This window comes from Coccidioides immitis (assembly GCF_000149335.2).
Source record: "Coccidioides immitis RS genomic scaffold supercont3.3, whole genome shotgun sequence".
Classification (NCBI taxonomy): domain Eukaryota; kingdom Fungi; phylum Ascomycota; class Eurotiomycetes; order Onygenales; family Onygenaceae; genus Coccidioides; species Coccidioides immitis.
In genome coordinates this window covers 2,657,011-2,672,396 of record NW_004504308.1, presented here as the reverse complement: position 1 = coordinate 2,672,396, position 15,386 = coordinate 2,657,011, and the positions used below count along the sequence as shown (strand labels likewise).

Sequence of the window (15,386 nt, the reverse complement as noted above, 5' to 3'; positions counted from 1 at the left end):
TTTTTTTTATTTCTTTTCCCGTAAACCTTTCGATCCCTTCCACCCCCGCCCTCTCTTCCCCCCGTTCCTTGACAATTGTTTCGGCATCGTTACCTATCCCTCGTATTTCTTGCTTCTGAAAGGCTCCTCTCCGGCGGTGTTTCCTTTTTATTTCACCTATCATCGCCCACTCCTGCCCTCGTCCCCGTCAATCATATTATCACCGCCCGGTGCTCCGCTTTCTTTGTGTATGCCCTGCTCCTCTTTTTCCCAAGATTCCTGCGTGCTTGCAGCCCCATCTTCCCACCCTGCTTGCTCGTCCTTCCCACCCCTCCCCTCCCCTCCTCCACCCCATCGTCACCGTCCTCGTTCCCGCCTGGTCTGTTGATCCCGCAAGTCTTGTCGGCAAGCCACCTTTCAACGGTTTCGACCTTGTGGCGGCTATCGGGTAAATTCCCACTATCCCGTCTCCGTCTGTTTCTCCCTGCATATCTGCTTCTTCGGGAGGCCTGTTGTCGGGTTCGATTCTTCAGGTAATTTTATCTTTTACTCTACTTTGCATTTCTTTTTCCTTTTTTTTTCCCACTCGCCACGCGAAGACGGCAAAACAAAAAAAAAAAAAAAAAAAAAAAAAAGGAAAAGAAAGGGAGAGTTAGAACACGTACCTTGGATTGTCTATCTTTTCTGAACCCCGAACACCCAACCATATTGCCCCCTTTGCCCATTCCGTGATCCGCCACAGTGGCCTGCTATTTAACTACTCCCGTTGTTCTGCTGCCCCCATCTCGCACTCCTTTTTCGCTTTGTTTTCGAAACTTGGGTGGTTTAGGCGAAGAAAAGACCCACCACGCGACCTGTGGATATTTCCAGAGCTCCGGATCCCCCTCCCACACACCTCCAGCGCGCTCACACCCACTAAACCCTCTCTCTGCCTCTCTCGCGCTTTTTGCCCCCCCCTCGATCCTCACCTCAAACCACGGAGCCGGAAGACGGAAGGGAAAAAAGGAGAAAAAAAGGCAAAAGCGGGTTCCCACTCGTCCCGCGCAAAAAAAGCCAAAAAAAAAATAAATACATTATCCGTTTTTTTCTTTTACCCTGACGAAAAGCCCTCCGAAGTCCACTCTCTTGTTCCTGGCCGTTCCTGAACCCTCTACCCCTCTCCAGCCCCTCTTGGCTGCTCCATCGTTTTCACCCTTTTTTTTTTTTTTGTAAATTTTTTCTTCGTTTGCTTATTTTTTTCCCTCTCTCACCCTTATTGTACTCCGCCCTGATCCTGCCGGCGTCTTTGAAAAAAGAAAGCTCATCGCGTCATTCGCTGTGGAGTTTGGGTACGGTACCACGGAGCGCCACTCTCCTTTCTCTTATCATCTCTGCTTCTCTCCCTCTCCCTCTCCCTCTCTCTCTCTCGCCTCTGCCTCAATTGTGCCAATCCCCGCCTTCGCTCTCTCGTCTCCTCCACATCTGTTCCTTCCGGGGTGGATCTCGTCGTCAGTCTAACAACCAGTGCTCCGGCTCTTATCTCTAGCAGGTCCAAGCAACGCCCTAGCAACCCGGTAGCAAAGTCAAGCAACCAACCAACCTTGCCTTGCTCGACTCCACGAAACTGCTTCTCGCCTTGTCGTGTCTCATTCGCTAAGGCACACCGGGATTCCCCAGTCGCAAACCTTACTTTCGTCGTTTCAGGTGCGTACATCTTCCCTGCAATTGGTACAATCGTTCTTTTTTTTTTTTGTTCTCGATCGCGCAGTGCAAGACGAAAATAACCTACCCCGCGTCGGAGGTCGAGGAGCTAACCCCAGCCTTCTTTCTAGGTCCATCAACCCCGCCCCGACGGTTGATTCCTGTCGCTACAGACACTAAGTGGGACTTGCAGAGCTTGGGCGATCAATGGTTTGGACGTTCCAACTGAGCAACGGTTCGATACTTTTCATTCTTTCCTCTCTCGCCTGTCATGGATCCCAATCTTCGACCTCAAGTCTCGAGACCTCCCTCTGCTAGCATCCCCCCTCAAGGTCCTCCGCCCCCTCCGCCACTGTCGAATCTCCACCAATATCAGATGCATTCGCCGTACGCGATGGCGCAACCGCATACGTTGCCGCCACTGCAACACCATCAGAATCCGTCGCCAATTCAGCATACGTATCTCCAGCCTTTCCGGAATGACATGCCTAGATACCCGACAACCTCCGGCACCGATGTTTATGCGGTATCGTCGGCGCCGTTGACCACGCATGCGCCCGTCAACAGTTTGCCACCGTCAACTTTCCTTGGCCACCAACATCCACAGCAATTCCAGCCACATCATATGCTCCCACCCACGACAGCCACCCAAGCATACCCGCAACCAATCGCGCCTGCGCCACCGCGTGACAGAAGATCAGAGTATGGCGCTGTGCCGTTGGCCCCGTTTACAAACGGGGAGAACAAGCCACCCGTATGGGCTGGCGCAGAAGGACTGCCACCCACCTCTGGCCCGTACATGCCAAAAGATCCTCCGAGAACACAAGTGGTAGGAACCCAGGGCCGGAGAGGTATTCTTCCGAGTGTACCGGGTCGCGCTGCGGTTACAAACGGTGTGAATGGTACCAAGGGAACAACCATCCCTGCCAAGGATGCAGACGGGAAGTTTCCCTGTCCGCACTGCAATAAGACTTACTTGCATGCGAAGCACCTTAAGCGGCATCTCTTGCGCCGTAAGTGCTCGCCCTTTTTTTTTTTCCGTCATTTATTTTATTATTTCAACCCTTTCTTTGCTATTCCTGGGATTCTCTGGGTCTGACGATCTTTTTCTTTCTTCAATTGCGTTTGTAATAGACACCGGTGATCGCCCTTATATGTGCGTGCTTTGCAAGGATACGTTTTCTCGCAGCGATATTTTAAAACGCCACTTCCAGAAATGCTCCCTGCGACGAGGGAACCCAACCGGAGTTAGCCATTTGTCGCATCCACATGCGCACCTGAAAAGAGCTCAAGCAGCGGGCGTTGTTCCAAAGCTCGTCCAGGGTGATGTTAGTAGTTCCTTTTCGACTCCTAATGGTATTGTCGGTACTACGTTTGGGGAAGGGGCCGTGAATGGGGTTGCAGTGGCTCCCGCACAGCAACCCAGGTTCGCGGATCATCACCATCTTGGCTATCCGATGCCCTCGGCCAATGGATTGAACCGCGGTCCAGCTGACCCGGCGTTCAATCCTAACCAGGCGCATCCGAGAGCACCCTGGATGGCTGAACCCAAACATAATCATTTGGTGATGCAGCCGGGCACTGACACAGCTGGCCAGTTGAACCACGTCGGTCTTCCACCGATCGACTCTACAAAACCGCCTACTACTGCTGCTGCTACTACTGTGCCTGACAACAGCAAACGACATGTTGTTCCAGCGGCACATAACGCTAATGGTAATAATAATCACGGCAACAATACCGGCGACATCGATTGGTCGACCATGTTGCAGCCGGGTGCGCACGAGAACTATATGAACCCCGTATTCCCCTCCACGATGGCTCCCGTGAGCGATGCTATGCGAGCGCAGATGGATAACGATCGAAAGTTTTACCCTACGGCGACGAGCGGACATCAGGAAAATAGTGGCCTGAATGGGCTCTATTTGGCTTCTACGACTCTAAGCGGCGATGGTACGTCAGGCTCCCCCCACCCCACTCAAAGGCTTAACAAAATCTCAAGAGACATAGTTTCGCTGCAAAAAGGCAAATGTGAATCGTCTCGTTGACGTTCTTGGTTTTTTTACTTTATAGGAACCGTTCAAGCGGCCCGGCAATGAGTAGCAGCTCGAGGAATCTCTGACGGCCGGTTTATATGAATTTTTTTTTTTAATATAAAACAAAAAATTCGAACGTTTTGTGCGGATTTATCAGGAACCATATGTTTCTCGCTTGTGGCCTGTTAGATGCGTGTTTGCGATTCTCAAAAGTTTTCGGTTATGCGTGTTGTATTGGAGTTTTGCCCACCGTTCTGGGTGAGCGTTCTCGGATCCGCTCGTCGGAAGGACTTTTCTTCGATACAGTAATGCCTACTGAAGAAAGAATCGTGGTGGAATTCAGGAAAACGTTTCGAGTCAAATTGGCCCAAGGGCTTCGACAGTTCTACGGTGTGCGATCCTGATCCGTTCGATACTTAGCGGCGCGAAAGCCAAAATCAGAGCAAGCCCCTTTCTCGGCAGCACCGTGGCGGTTTTGTCACAATTCCAGCCGCGGCCTGACGACGACTGGGCCCCATCCTATATGCACTATGCTCCAATTGATTTGGTGATCTGTACCCAAGTTCTGTCTGAAATGTTTTCCTTGTCGTTTCTATTTCACCGCCCGCATCTTCAAATCCTTGTTGCAAAACGGCTTAAAATCTTTCCCACTTTTTATCCCGGTCGAACGTGCGCAGGGCGCGAGTCGACTGCATATCTCCCAAAGGCAAAATTCGGACACCAGCATTTTTATAGACTCGGGGCATATTTCATGTGTTGGGTGCATGTCGTTCAAAACTTTTCTCATCGTTTCTTTGTGGCTTTTCTCTCGTATACATACGTTTATCTACCGGGAGGGTGGTTTTTGTTTTTTTTTTCTATCTACTGGGTTTCTCAGGCACTCGTTCTTCGCCTTTGCAATAGAGTTTTGTTTCGCTGATTTTATTTTATATTTCTTTTTTTTGTTTCGTCCCCTTGCGAATGGCAAAAGAAAAGCTGTTTCCACAGTCTTATTTTCTGCTCCCGCTTCTCGCTTTTCATTGCTGAGGGACTATTAAGTGTCTTTTTATATTCCGGTCCTCAGATACCATTTTATGGCAGATTACCAAGTTTTTATGTCTTGTCACGGCCGTCTTAAAAAACCAGCATATGATATTTTTTATAAGTATTATTACTATTTTTATCCTGTGTCCCTTTTTTTTTTGTAGTTTCTTTTTTTAATCTCTTTTTTTTTTTTGCTTCTAGCATATTTTAACCTCTGGGTTTGTCTCTGTTTCTTTTTTTACCATATATTGGTGGCAAGGCCTTGCGGAATATCCTAGAATTTTTGCATGCTCCTTCCCTCTTATACTCCCCCCTTCGTCTTCTACACACGTCGAGATGTGAAGTTACATGCGTGTATGTGTGAGGAGATGTTGGATGAGAGAAAGAAGGAAACGACAGAAGCAAGAAAAGAAGAAAAAAAAATCGAAAGGAAATGTATTCATCTTTTACTTGCCTGTGTTAAACCAAACCTCCCATTCTCCCCTCCATTTTTTTTTGTCGGAAAATACGAAAGAAGTTTCCTTTTTAGCTCCCATTGCTGGGCATTTCCTGCATCCTGAATTTCTGGATACGCCGGCCGTCTCTGCTCAAGGAGTTCAGGGCGGGGGGTTTGGTTTTGAAGGAAGCAGACAGGCGTGGATGGGGGTGCTGCGGGGACAAAGATGAGAGGGAGGGAGGAAGGGGTTGTTTTATGTTGTGTTTTGATGTATATGATTCTTGATTGTCCCTTTGCTCTTTTTTTTTTTTTTTTAATGCCACTTCACTCGAGGGCGGGATAAACAATTGCTGCTTGCTTGCTTGATTCTATTCTATACTTTGTTATAACTTGTCTGCGTTGGGCGTGAAATCTTTGGTGAAACTCTTTTTTTTCCTTTTTTTTTTTTTTCGTATGAGTACCCCCTTATCAAAAAGACAAATTTCTTACTACTGTTTTAACAACTATATATATATATATATATATATTTTCAAAAGTACCAAATTGATAAGAAAGATTGTTTCGATCTCAATTTGATATATGTCACATGATCACATTTGCTGCCAAGAACGCCATTGCCCAATCAGGTCTTTCGGAAACGAATTGATCTTCGCCAGGTTGAAATCCGCGAGAGAGAGAGAGATTCCGCTTTTCCCAACTTGCGTTTCGTCGAAGCAGAACGGGATCGAGCGTCGTGTTAGAATACCCATAAGAAATAATGGTAAGTTGATTGCTTTCTTGTCCCTCCCGTCTTTCTTTCGATTCTCTCTCTCCAAGTCTGTTGTTGGTATTGGGAGGGGGGTTTGTGTCGGATGGTTTTTTTTGGGGGGAAGATACCCGCGGTTTTGCGGGAAGATTTGGGGGACTCAATTCGGAGTTTTCTGGTCCTTACCTTTTTTTTTTTTTCTTTTTTTTCGGCTTTAAGGAAAATTATGGGGCTATACTTATGATGTGTTTCTGGCGTTGTAGGCATCTCCGAGAGCGACCAGGAATCCAGCCTTCGGCACCTATCGATCGCCGTATGCGCCGAGGTGAGTTCGATCTTTCCTTCTTCTCGTTGCTCTTTTTGTGACCTTGCTTGGCGTGGCGTTGCGGGATATTGTCCGGGGTGGTGTGATTGGATTTGTTCTGCGGCAATTGGGGGAGGGCGTTAGATCAAGCTGAGCAGATGCGAAGAGTGTGTGGACGGGTATATTGAGCTTGGGCACCGGAAGAGGACAAAATACGTTGGCTCTCGAATCGTTGTGGCCTGTGTGGAGGACTTACATCGGCTATTTCCTTTTTTTTTTCCCCCAAATCCCCGGAATAGACTGCCTTGCGCCGATATGACCGTGTGGTTACGAGAATGAAGAGAGCAACCCGGGGCTAACGGCTTAATCTACCATATCTAGATACTCTACCCCCCTTCACTTCAAGGGTTTCACCCTAGCCCACGCCACAAAGTTGTAAGTTCTTACTCCCATCGGAACGTTGTCGCGTCCCCCTACATACTCCAGCATCTCTTCGGCATTGCGATAGCATCCCCATGCTAACCGTTCCGCGCGTGTCCGATACAGCGGCTCAATTGCCTCCGGATTCGGTGTTGCAGCGGGTATCTTCGCCGTGTTCTTCCTCGGTGACGTCCCTCGTGTCCGGCAGGATATCTTGATGAACATTCCCGTCATCGGAAGCTACTGGGAGAGACATATTGCTCCAGAGGATAACGTGAGTGACTTATCCCCCTTCCCGTATCCGAATGTGATGGTTTCTGGAGTTTCCGATAACTGCTATTGAGCCGACGAAGATTTGCTGATTGCTCTTTGATGCTATGTAGCCCTTCTAAACTCGCCACACGTTTTGTAATTTCGGCTACAGGCGAAATTTGCCAACTGACCCTGCGCTTTGGACGGGGGGGCGGTGGATTGGGCAGAAATAATGCTGCGCATGAGCGGGGTCTCTGTACGCTTTGTAGAGGAGCTAGATGGCGAAGATTACACCCCCTTTTTTTGTATAGAATAGAGAATTTATGACATTCCCTGTGTAGTCCTTGAAGTCTGGCGGTTGCAAGTTTTTGTACGCCAACATCGGCTGCATTTTGCGTATAATGAGATATGCCATTTTAATTTTTATAGCTCGAAGAGCCTTAACAAAAGTTTCTCAGTTGCGCGCTACCACAGGACATAAAAGGCTGCTAGAAAGTGTGTTTGTAGCGTCGCGCCAACGTTTAAATGTTTCGATAACGGCCATGGCAAACCAACTTATCAGGCCGAAATGCACTTAACCTTTCTTCGGAGCTCAACAACCACCAAGATACTAAGGGATGAAATGATGAAATAGGAACTTATTTTGTGAGCGAGTCCAAGCTATTCTATCAAATCAGGCTAACAAGTCAAGTAGATCATCTAGCTATCCGCCAATCGAGGTTACCCACATACAGGAGAGAGTGAGAGTGCCTCAAGAGTACAAAACACTGAGAGCCTTACCTCCGCAACGAAGATTATTCCTGGATCTCATTTCCAGAGATGGCAGCATCGTCAGCCTCGACGAGTGCTATCCAGCAGCGAGTCTGGCAGGGCCGGATTCCGCTGCAAATAGTTCTGTCGCCGTCGGAGTGCAGGATATATGATCAATCCGATCCATACATTGTACGATAATACAGCTGTCGTATTTATTTACTAGATTCCGGCGATGATTTTATATACTCCTCCCCCCCCGCTTATTATATTTGTTCTTCACGGTGCAAATACTAATATTTCCGCGCAGATATCCATTCCTCGACTCTCATATCTTCCTTTTATTCTACCCAGGCTATTTTCGTTTTTCTCCTCGTCTCTCATCGACCCCGACGTTCAGGCCCATGACGGCTGGTTTTCCTTTGAGGGTGTTCCGCTTAAATGGCATTATCCAGTTGGTCTGCTGTATGATCTTTACGCTGGGGCAGAGCCTATCACATCCAAGTCCTTATCGTCACCTGGCAGTGAGCGTGAGCACTATGTTCGGGGCGGCACGCGTGAAAACATATCAGAGAGCGGAGCAGAAGGGGAGAAGGACGACAACCACGGCCACGACCACGAATTCAAGCGTGACGCCCTGCCGTGGAGGCTGATGGTCCATTTCCACGACTGGCCGGAGCAAGATCTCATCCGGCTTGATCCAGAGGGCAAAATTCTACACGATGCCTTTATAAATAGCGTCAAGGAGGCTGATTGTCTACGGAACGGGACTGCGAAGCGCATCATGGCCCTCTCTAAAGAAGACTCATCAGGATTATGGAAAAGTGTCGAAGAGCGTACGTATATGCTTTCCCTCTCCCACTCTACACACCCCCCCTTATATTCCCCCACTCATCTCCCTCGAAAAAAGTATCTTACCAACCTATCAACATCTACTCACCCATCCCGATTTGCCAAAAAAAAAGAAAAGAAAAAAAAAGGAAGACTAACCAAAACATACCCTTATCTCTCCAGACAACCTCCCCGCCTATCACCGCATCCACAACACCCTCCTCCTCCCCACCCCTCCCACACCCTTCCGCAACATCCCCATCCGTATCTTCCTCCCTGCTCCACCAGACTCCCCATCCCCTTCTCTGAAAGTCATCCAGTCCCCGATCCCACCGCTCATACAGCCCACCGCATCCCCGTCATCCAGTATCAGCAGCGCCTCCAGACAGATGCAGCCGCAGGTCCAGACGATCGGCACCGCGTTGAACTCTTTGCTTCCGAGCTTGTTTCCGAGTAAGCGAACGCCAATGCTGGCGAAGCCGGTCCTGCATGGGGCTGTAGTGCCGATGAGTGCGCCGGTGGAGGAGGTGGTGAAGTGTGCAGGGTATGCGGATGGGTGGCTTGGGGTGGTCGTTTCAATGGTAGGATAGGGAGTTTGCAGGTGTTTTAATGGGTTGAAAACTAGACAGTCATGATAAGATAGATTGCTCGGCGTGTTTACTAGGCTCAATCCCTTTGATAACAAACTGGATGCTTAAGAACAAATGCATGGCTTGAACTTCTTTCTAGGGCTGCATAGAAACTATTATTAAAATGATTGATTTTGTAAAGTACAGGTAAGAAGCATATTTAAGACTTTTCCTTTAGTTTTTCATCCTTGCAAGCCCGAAAACAGAAAGCAGATTGCATCCCCTTAACCATGCTTAATGGCTTGTGTGCAAGAGACCCTCCCCCCTTTCTTTGTGGCATCACTTAGATAATTTTCTGAATCATGTGTCGCTGGTCCTTAATCATATCCGCCGCTTTCTCAGCAATTGCATAAACAGTCCACTCAATATCTCCAGAGATATGTAAGGGGATGATACTTGAATCCACAACACGAAGATTCTCAGTGCCGTATACAATCAAGTTAGGATCAACCACTCCACCATCTTCCCTAGGCATCATGGCACATGTACCCACAGGGTGAAAGTAACTTTCACATGTCTCGCAAGCGTGCTCGTCATAGTTTTGCTCTGTTATCATTGGTTGATAGGGAACAACAATATCATATGTCACGCTGGACAGAGCACCAGTGCAGATTAAATCAAGAGACATGCGGGTCGCTGCTCTAAGAAGTCTCATATCAAGGGGGTGTTCAAGATAACTGGGGTCAACTGTGGGATAGTCACGCGGATCCGAACTTTCAATATGAATCGCCCCACGCGAGAAAGGCGTTGAAATCGAATACAAAATTGCCACGAAATTATTCGCGTCATCCGGAGTGGGCTCTGGGAGCAGACTAGAGGCATAACCAGGGACAAACTGGTACTGGAAGCATGCAACATTGGGATCGTGCAAGCGTCTGAGGGTGAGGTCATATTGCTTTCGCAACAAAGGTGTCCTACGAATGGCATCCAGGATTAGTTCAGGAGGCGGTGGGACGCGACCCATTGCGGCATGCTCGTAAGTGACGAATGTCGAGAGAGTCAAACCGGTAGCGGAAGACGAATCGGATTCCTTCACTGATGTCTCTCCAATCTGAAGCTTACCGAAATTCTTGTCCAATGAATGCTCTTCGGTCTCCAATTCCAGCAGAGAGTACGTATAAGCGTGGTCTTGAAGATTCTCACCAACTCGAGAGTTGTGAACCAGCGTTTTGATGCCATGTTCATCAAGGACGTCCTTCGATCCAATGCCGGACCGTTCAAGGATCCCGGGAGACATAACGGCACCACTACAGATAATCACCTCCAGAGCAGCTTCGCATCGATAGTTATCGTCGAAATTGAGAAATTCAACCCCAGTGGCAATCAGCTTGCTTCCTTCTTTAGTGGAGAATGTCACAGATGACGCCAACACGGTGGTCAAGACATGCAAATTGCCCCGATGCATGACCGGGAGGTAGTAAGCCTCCACGGAGCTGGTTCGAGTGCCTGCAATGGAGCTCACAATTGTTTCCATGGGCTGTTTCGGACCACCACATATACCCAGTTCAGCCCAGGCATTGTGCCAGAGGGTATTACCTTTCGCTATATCGTTGGCAGTGGAGGTAACAACTTGTTTCGCAACTTCACTCTCTTTGGAGCCGTGGGCATCTCCGAAAGTAGGGTTTCCATTCTTGGAGGGCTGTTGAGCTTCAGCCTTTGAGAAATAAGGCAGTAGGCCCTCCAAGTTCCAACCCGGGTTTCCCAGGGTCTCCCAGTCGTCGTACTCGGTTTTACATCCCCTAGTGAATAAGTTGTGGTTGGTGACACTCGAACCTCCTAGAATTTTGCCACTAGGCAAGTCATAGACGATCCCGTGTGCATGTCGCTGATGATATGTATCAGTATATGTCCTCGTACATGGAAGAGGGAAAGTGACGAACCTGGGGCTCAGTTTGGAACCCCCAGTCATAGTTTAGATCCTCTACCATGGGGTAAAAGCCGACTGATGACTTCCTGAGAGTGGGACCATCAAGCTGCAACTCCCCTGCTTCGAGCACGCCAACGGTGACGAAGGGGTCTTCGGAGAGTCTTGAAGCGAGAACAAGACCTGCGGTCCCCCCACCAACTATGAGGTAGTCGTACTTCCTGCGGCAAAACTCTTCAATCGTCTTCTTGTCAGCAGCCATGATTGCCACGAACTTTTCTACCTAAACTGCAGATAGAAGGATGGAAAAAAGGTGGAGTATGAGTGGATGATAACAACAGGGTACGAAAGGGAGCTGAAGAAAAGAAGAGGATGTATGTCCAAGGAGGGGAGAACACCCAGTTTTATAGCTTCTGAGGTCGTTCTTTCGGAATCAAGCAGCTAAAACCACATCTTCCTATTGCATTCACAACAGTGCTATGCAGTCAGGCACACTCGCTCTTGCCAGCTGATAACCAGCCGGGGCAGCCAGAGTGTCTCTGTGACTGTGAAGAGAGCGAGAAGACTGAACAAAGTGAGTTGAACGCGTCGCGGGAGCTTCCATGACAGATCTAGTAAGCAGTTGCAATCACGTGAAAGTTTGGGGAGGAGGCTGAAAGAAAGCATTCAGTCATCACCATCTGACACTTTTGTTCAGCGGCCCAATACTGTTATAATGCAAAGAACATTGACTCGCATATATCAGACTACTTGAGCACATCCTGTTCTCTGGGCGGAACCTGATGGGTGCTCTGAGCCAAGTAGCATTGCACATATCGGGGCACAGAACAACGCAAGCCGAAGGATGTCCGCTGGCTATTGCAGAATTCAAGAAGCTTCTCGTACTGTTGCCCAAGTTCGACATTGACGACATACGCGAATTGAGCACATCCATTTCACAGACATCAGTGGGCCGTGCTGGGTCGAGGCATTGCCTGCATTGGGCACGGATAGTGTGCACAATGGCCCTTACTGAAAACAATCCTCGAGTTCGGAAGAGACTGTGCAGCAGATACGCCTGAGCCACAGCCTAAGGGCTGATCTTCTAGGGCTTGATCGTCAATCGGAAATAGAGCACAACATGCGGCCGGAGCGGCTTTTATCGGAGAATACTTGGGTTAACCGAGCCCGTTTGCCTTTGATACCATGGTCGATAGTGGTAGTTTCGGGGGCTTAGCCTTTTCACGCTTTTTCGAAGCCGATATTCCCGCAGTGCAGCACGTATCCGGATACGACTGACATTGTGAAATTGATTAGGCCTGTTCTCTTCCACAAAGCAGACTCTAGAAGAGGTTTGGAGATGGAAACGATAACATTTAAACTGCCTCCAAACGCTCAGCTGCACATAAAACACGTTCGTCATCCTCGAAGAGATCGTGGTCTCCAAGCATTATCAATGCATATGCATCTCCTGGTAAGATACCAAGAGCTGCGTTAAGGATATTATGGGAATTAAGCTCACACTGAAACGCCATCGAGGCAATGTGTTGTTCTGATTTTGATCACTTCAGCTGTTGCTTTTAGGCTAATGAAGTTCGGCTTGGGAAATATAGCCCGGCATCTTGAATGGTTCGAAGACGTATCCCCCCTCGCAGAGAATTTCAATGGAGCTTCTAGCAACTTTCCATGGAGTCCACGGTAGAAAGCTTGAATATGGCCATACACATCCTTGACCACGACGGGAGAGGCATGGTTTCTCTCTTCGATCCGCTGCGTTTTTACCATTGCACAAACGCAATATCAAGTTCGACCTCTTGGAGGCGACACAACATAGGGTTCGTCTCTGAGACATCCATTCATCTTGGTTTTCCCCATAGAGTTGATCCCATGCATTTTGAAGTGCTTCAATCTCACCGTGCATAAGGTCAAACCAGGGAGCACTAAGAGAGCATAAATTGCGCATGCATTGCTCAGGTCGGAATTGAGATGTGGTTTGAGGTTCAAAGCTTGACCGCTCACGGATTGTGGGCATCTGGCATTTCACTTGGGAGGAGTGGCTGGAGGACGAAAGCAGGAAGACAAACTGACAGTGGGCCGGAGCGAACATTGCCACAACGAAAGAATCCTCTTCATTCCACCTTGCCGACACCTTTCATATTCCTCCTCTTCGTACCGGGTAAGAAGTACTCTGGCGTTGAAAGCCTCCAGCAAAGGAGACCGACTCCGTGGGCCGCAAGCCACGCAGGCGTCAACCTCGCACGACTGGCGATGATCCACGAGATAATCGCCCAATTTCATGGAAGAGATTGTAGGCCCATACCACCCTTCTTGCAGCAAGCACTCCATCTCACCGACGAGATCAGGTTGGAATAACAGTATTATGTCATCATTGTCGGCTAGTAACTATATTTTAGGATAGGCGCCATTGTCTCGTCGACATTGACTGGCTTCAGAAACTCTAAGCAGCTGTTCCGGTGGCTAGTTCAGTTAACTAACCGAGAAGTACGGAGTATTGCTGGTGACTCTTTTGGTTCCTCGCAGTCCTAGGGCGAGTCGGGAACCGGATCGCCTGGTTTAGCGTGCCGTGACCATGCTCACCCCGGTTCGCTCAACACGTGGGACACATTATGGGTGCCGTTCTTCAGAGCAGCTCCCGCTTTGCGCGGCTGGATCGGGATCTTGGAAGTTTTTCCCACTGGCAAAAAGGGCACTCTCCATGAACCCATAAACCCCCGCGAGTTTGCGACCTCATGGAGCCAAGAACAACGGTGTCCACTCTTTTTCCCTCATGCACCCTCGGTCTCATCACAGTGAAGGTTTAATCATTCTCTGGATGGAAAGAAGTGAATCCACCGCCCTCGGCGGGCATCGTCTCAGGCATTAATTGCCGACGAGATAAAAGCAAGCTTCTAGTTAACTCAGTAACCAACTAACTACTCGCAATTGGCCGGGCTCATCACACCCGTCAAATTTGCGCTAGAGAAGCATTTAATAACTATCTTGGGCTCCCCTCACCTTCCAGCAAAAAGTCATTCTTTCACTGTTCTTCTGTGAGTGTTTCAAGTTTGACGAAGCACACACCTTTTCTTTTTTCTTTCTGGAAACCTTCTGATATCAACTTTGGTCTGGGGTTGAACGCAAAATGGCGAAACTTATCTGCGTGGTCGGTGTCACTGGAAACCAAGGCGGGTCCGTCGCCGAAAGATTCTCCAAGGATCCAAACTACCGGGTTCGCGGGCTTACCCGTAACCCTGATTCACCCGCTGCCCAAAAGTTGGCCTCCCAGGGCGTCGAAATTGTCAAAGCAAACTTGGACGATGCGAGCACGCTTATTCCCGCATTCGCCGGCGCAAACGTCATCTTTAGTGTAACGAATTACTGGGAACCCTTCTTCCGACCTGACTGTCGCCAACGTGCTGCCGAAAAGGGGATTTCCTGTCGTAAATACGCCTACGACGTCGAGTATGGGCAAGGCAAGAATATCGCGGATGCTGCTGCTGCGACGGTTGATAGTTTAGATGAAAATGGCTTCATTGTCTCGACGTTGAGCCATGGGGGAAAGTGTAGCAAAGGGAAGTTCAATGAGCTGTATCACTTTGATGCTAAAGCGGATATTTTCCCATATTACGTGAATGAGAAGTATCCGGATCTCGCGAAGAAGATGTCATGCGTGCAGACGGGATATTTCACGTCTAGCTATAAGCTCGCCCCCGAATCATATCTCAAAAAGGTTCAGCCTCCAAACATTCTCCAAGTTATGATAATATTCAGCCCGTTTCGCTGACTGGATGGAAATTATTGTTTTAAGATGTCTGATGGGAGCTTTAGGATGTACTTCCCCACATCTCCCAATATGCCAGTACCTCATCTCGCTGTTAATGAAGATCTCGGCAACTTCGTCTATGCTGTATCCAAGATGCCTGCCGGAAAGAGTTACTTGGCGGCTGGGTCGATCTGCAGCTGGAGCGAATACATGCGCACATGGAGCCTAGTCAACGGCCTCCCTGCGAGCTATGAACAAGCCACTATTGAACAAGTCATAGAGGCTGCTCCAGACAAAGAGTTTGGAAGGGAGGTTGCTGATATGTTTGCATATTCATCCGATCCAGGATACGATGGTGGTGATCAGACATTGTTGAAGGCGGAGGATCTTCGAGCCGTGAGTACATTTTGCTGCCATATGGAGACTGCGTTTGTGGATGGAAACAGGTAGCTGACTTGCTCTGCTTTTTTTCAAGGCTGGTATCGAGTGTCCAATGACGACTTTGGAGGAGTGGATGAAGAAGGAGGATTGGTCCGCAGTCCTTGCTGCTTAGGAAAACACGAACAATTGATATTGGCAAAGTCAGAAAGATGAATTATATTAATCATGTGTATTCCTCGTTGTTGCCAGGACTGTTTATCCAGAGCTTTCGTAGGGGAGATAGGAAAGATTAGGTTTGCTTGTCCTCCGAGAGC

The 15,386-nt window shown here is 48.7% G+C and overlaps 6 protein-coding genes across 8 annotated transcripts; 4 read left to right on the top strand and 2 right to left on the bottom strand.

Moving 5' to 3' along the window:
• Window positions 1–149: 149 nt before the first annotated feature.
• On the top strand, window positions 150–5,154 carry CIMG_07945 (C2H2 transcription factor RfeC). Of its 3 annotated transcripts, none has more exons than XM_004445065.1 (6): window positions 150–512; window positions 1,508–1,662; window positions 1,791–2,672; window positions 2,794–2,987; window positions 3,258–3,612; window positions 3,733–5,154. In XM_004445065.1, the coding sequence occupies exons 3-6, from the start codon at window positions 1,931–1,933 to the stop codon at window positions 3,756–3,758; spliced, it is 1,317 nt and encodes a 438-aa protein (XP_004445122.1). In that variant the 5' UTR covers window positions 150–512; window positions 1,508–1,662; window positions 1,791–1,930; the 3' UTR covers window positions 3,759–5,154. The 3 variants fall into 3 exon arrangements, with proteins under 3 accessions (XP_004445122.1, XP_004445124.1, XP_004445123.1); XM_004445067.1 differs by having other exon boundaries at window positions 3,670–5,154; XM_004445066.1 differs by having other exon boundaries at window positions 1,505–1,662; window positions 2,794–3,612.
• Window positions 5,155–5,853: 699 nt separating this feature from the next.
• On the top strand, window positions 5,854–7,222 carry CIMG_12052 (uncharacterized protein). Its single transcript, XM_012358547.1, has 5 exons — window positions 5,854–5,914; window positions 6,163–6,224; window positions 6,585–6,638; window positions 6,750–6,897; window positions 7,007–7,222. The coding sequence occupies exons 1-5, from the start codon at window positions 5,912–5,914 to the stop codon at window positions 7,013–7,015; spliced, it is 276 nt and encodes a 91-aa protein (XP_012213970.1). The 5' UTR covers window positions 5,854–5,911; the 3' UTR covers window positions 7,016–7,222.
• Window positions 7,223–7,583: 361 nt separating this feature from the next.
• Window positions 7,584–9,046, top strand: CIMG_07946 (autophagy protein 5; the record flags this gene model as incomplete). Its single annotated transcript, XM_001240782.2, has 3 exons — window positions 7,584–7,817; window positions 7,936–8,461; window positions 8,640–9,046. The coding sequence occupies exons 1-3, from the start codon at window positions 7,695–7,697 to the stop codon at window positions 9,044–9,046; spliced, it is 1,056 nt and encodes a 351-aa protein (XP_001240783.1). The 5' UTR covers window positions 7,584–7,694.
• A 142-nt stretch (window positions 9,047–9,188) lies between these two features.
• On the bottom strand, window positions 9,189–11,290 carry CIMG_07947 (uncharacterized protein). The gene is made up of 2 exons (XM_001240783.2): window positions 10,966–11,290; window positions 9,189–10,910 (listed from the first exon to the last, which is right to left on the bottom strand). Exons 1-2 carry the CDS (start codon window positions 11,209–11,211, stop codon window positions 9,369–9,371), a joined length of 1,788 nt encoding a protein of 595 aa, XP_001240784.1. The 5' UTR covers window positions 11,212–11,290; the 3' UTR covers window positions 9,189–9,368.
• A 38-nt stretch (window positions 11,291–11,328) lies between these two features.
• Window positions 11,329–13,035, bottom strand: CIMG_07948 (uncharacterized protein; the record flags this gene model as incomplete). Its single annotated transcript, XM_001240784.2, has 1 exon — window positions 11,329–13,035. One exon carries the CDS (start codon window positions 13,033–13,035, stop codon window positions 12,514–12,516), a length of 522 nt encoding a protein of 173 aa, XP_001240785.2. The 3' UTR covers window positions 11,329–12,513.
• An 852-nt stretch (window positions 13,036–13,887) lies between these two features.
• CIMG_07949 (uncharacterized protein) lies at window positions 13,888–15,244 on the top strand (the record flags this gene model as incomplete). Its single annotated transcript, XM_001240785.2, has 3 exons — window positions 13,888–14,658; window positions 14,737–15,087; window positions 15,167–15,244. The coding sequence occupies exons 1-3, from the start codon at window positions 14,071–14,073 to the stop codon at window positions 15,242–15,244; spliced, it is 1,017 nt and encodes a 338-aa protein (XP_001240786.1). The 5' UTR covers window positions 13,888–14,070.
• Window positions 15,245–15,386: the final 142 nt, after the last annotated feature.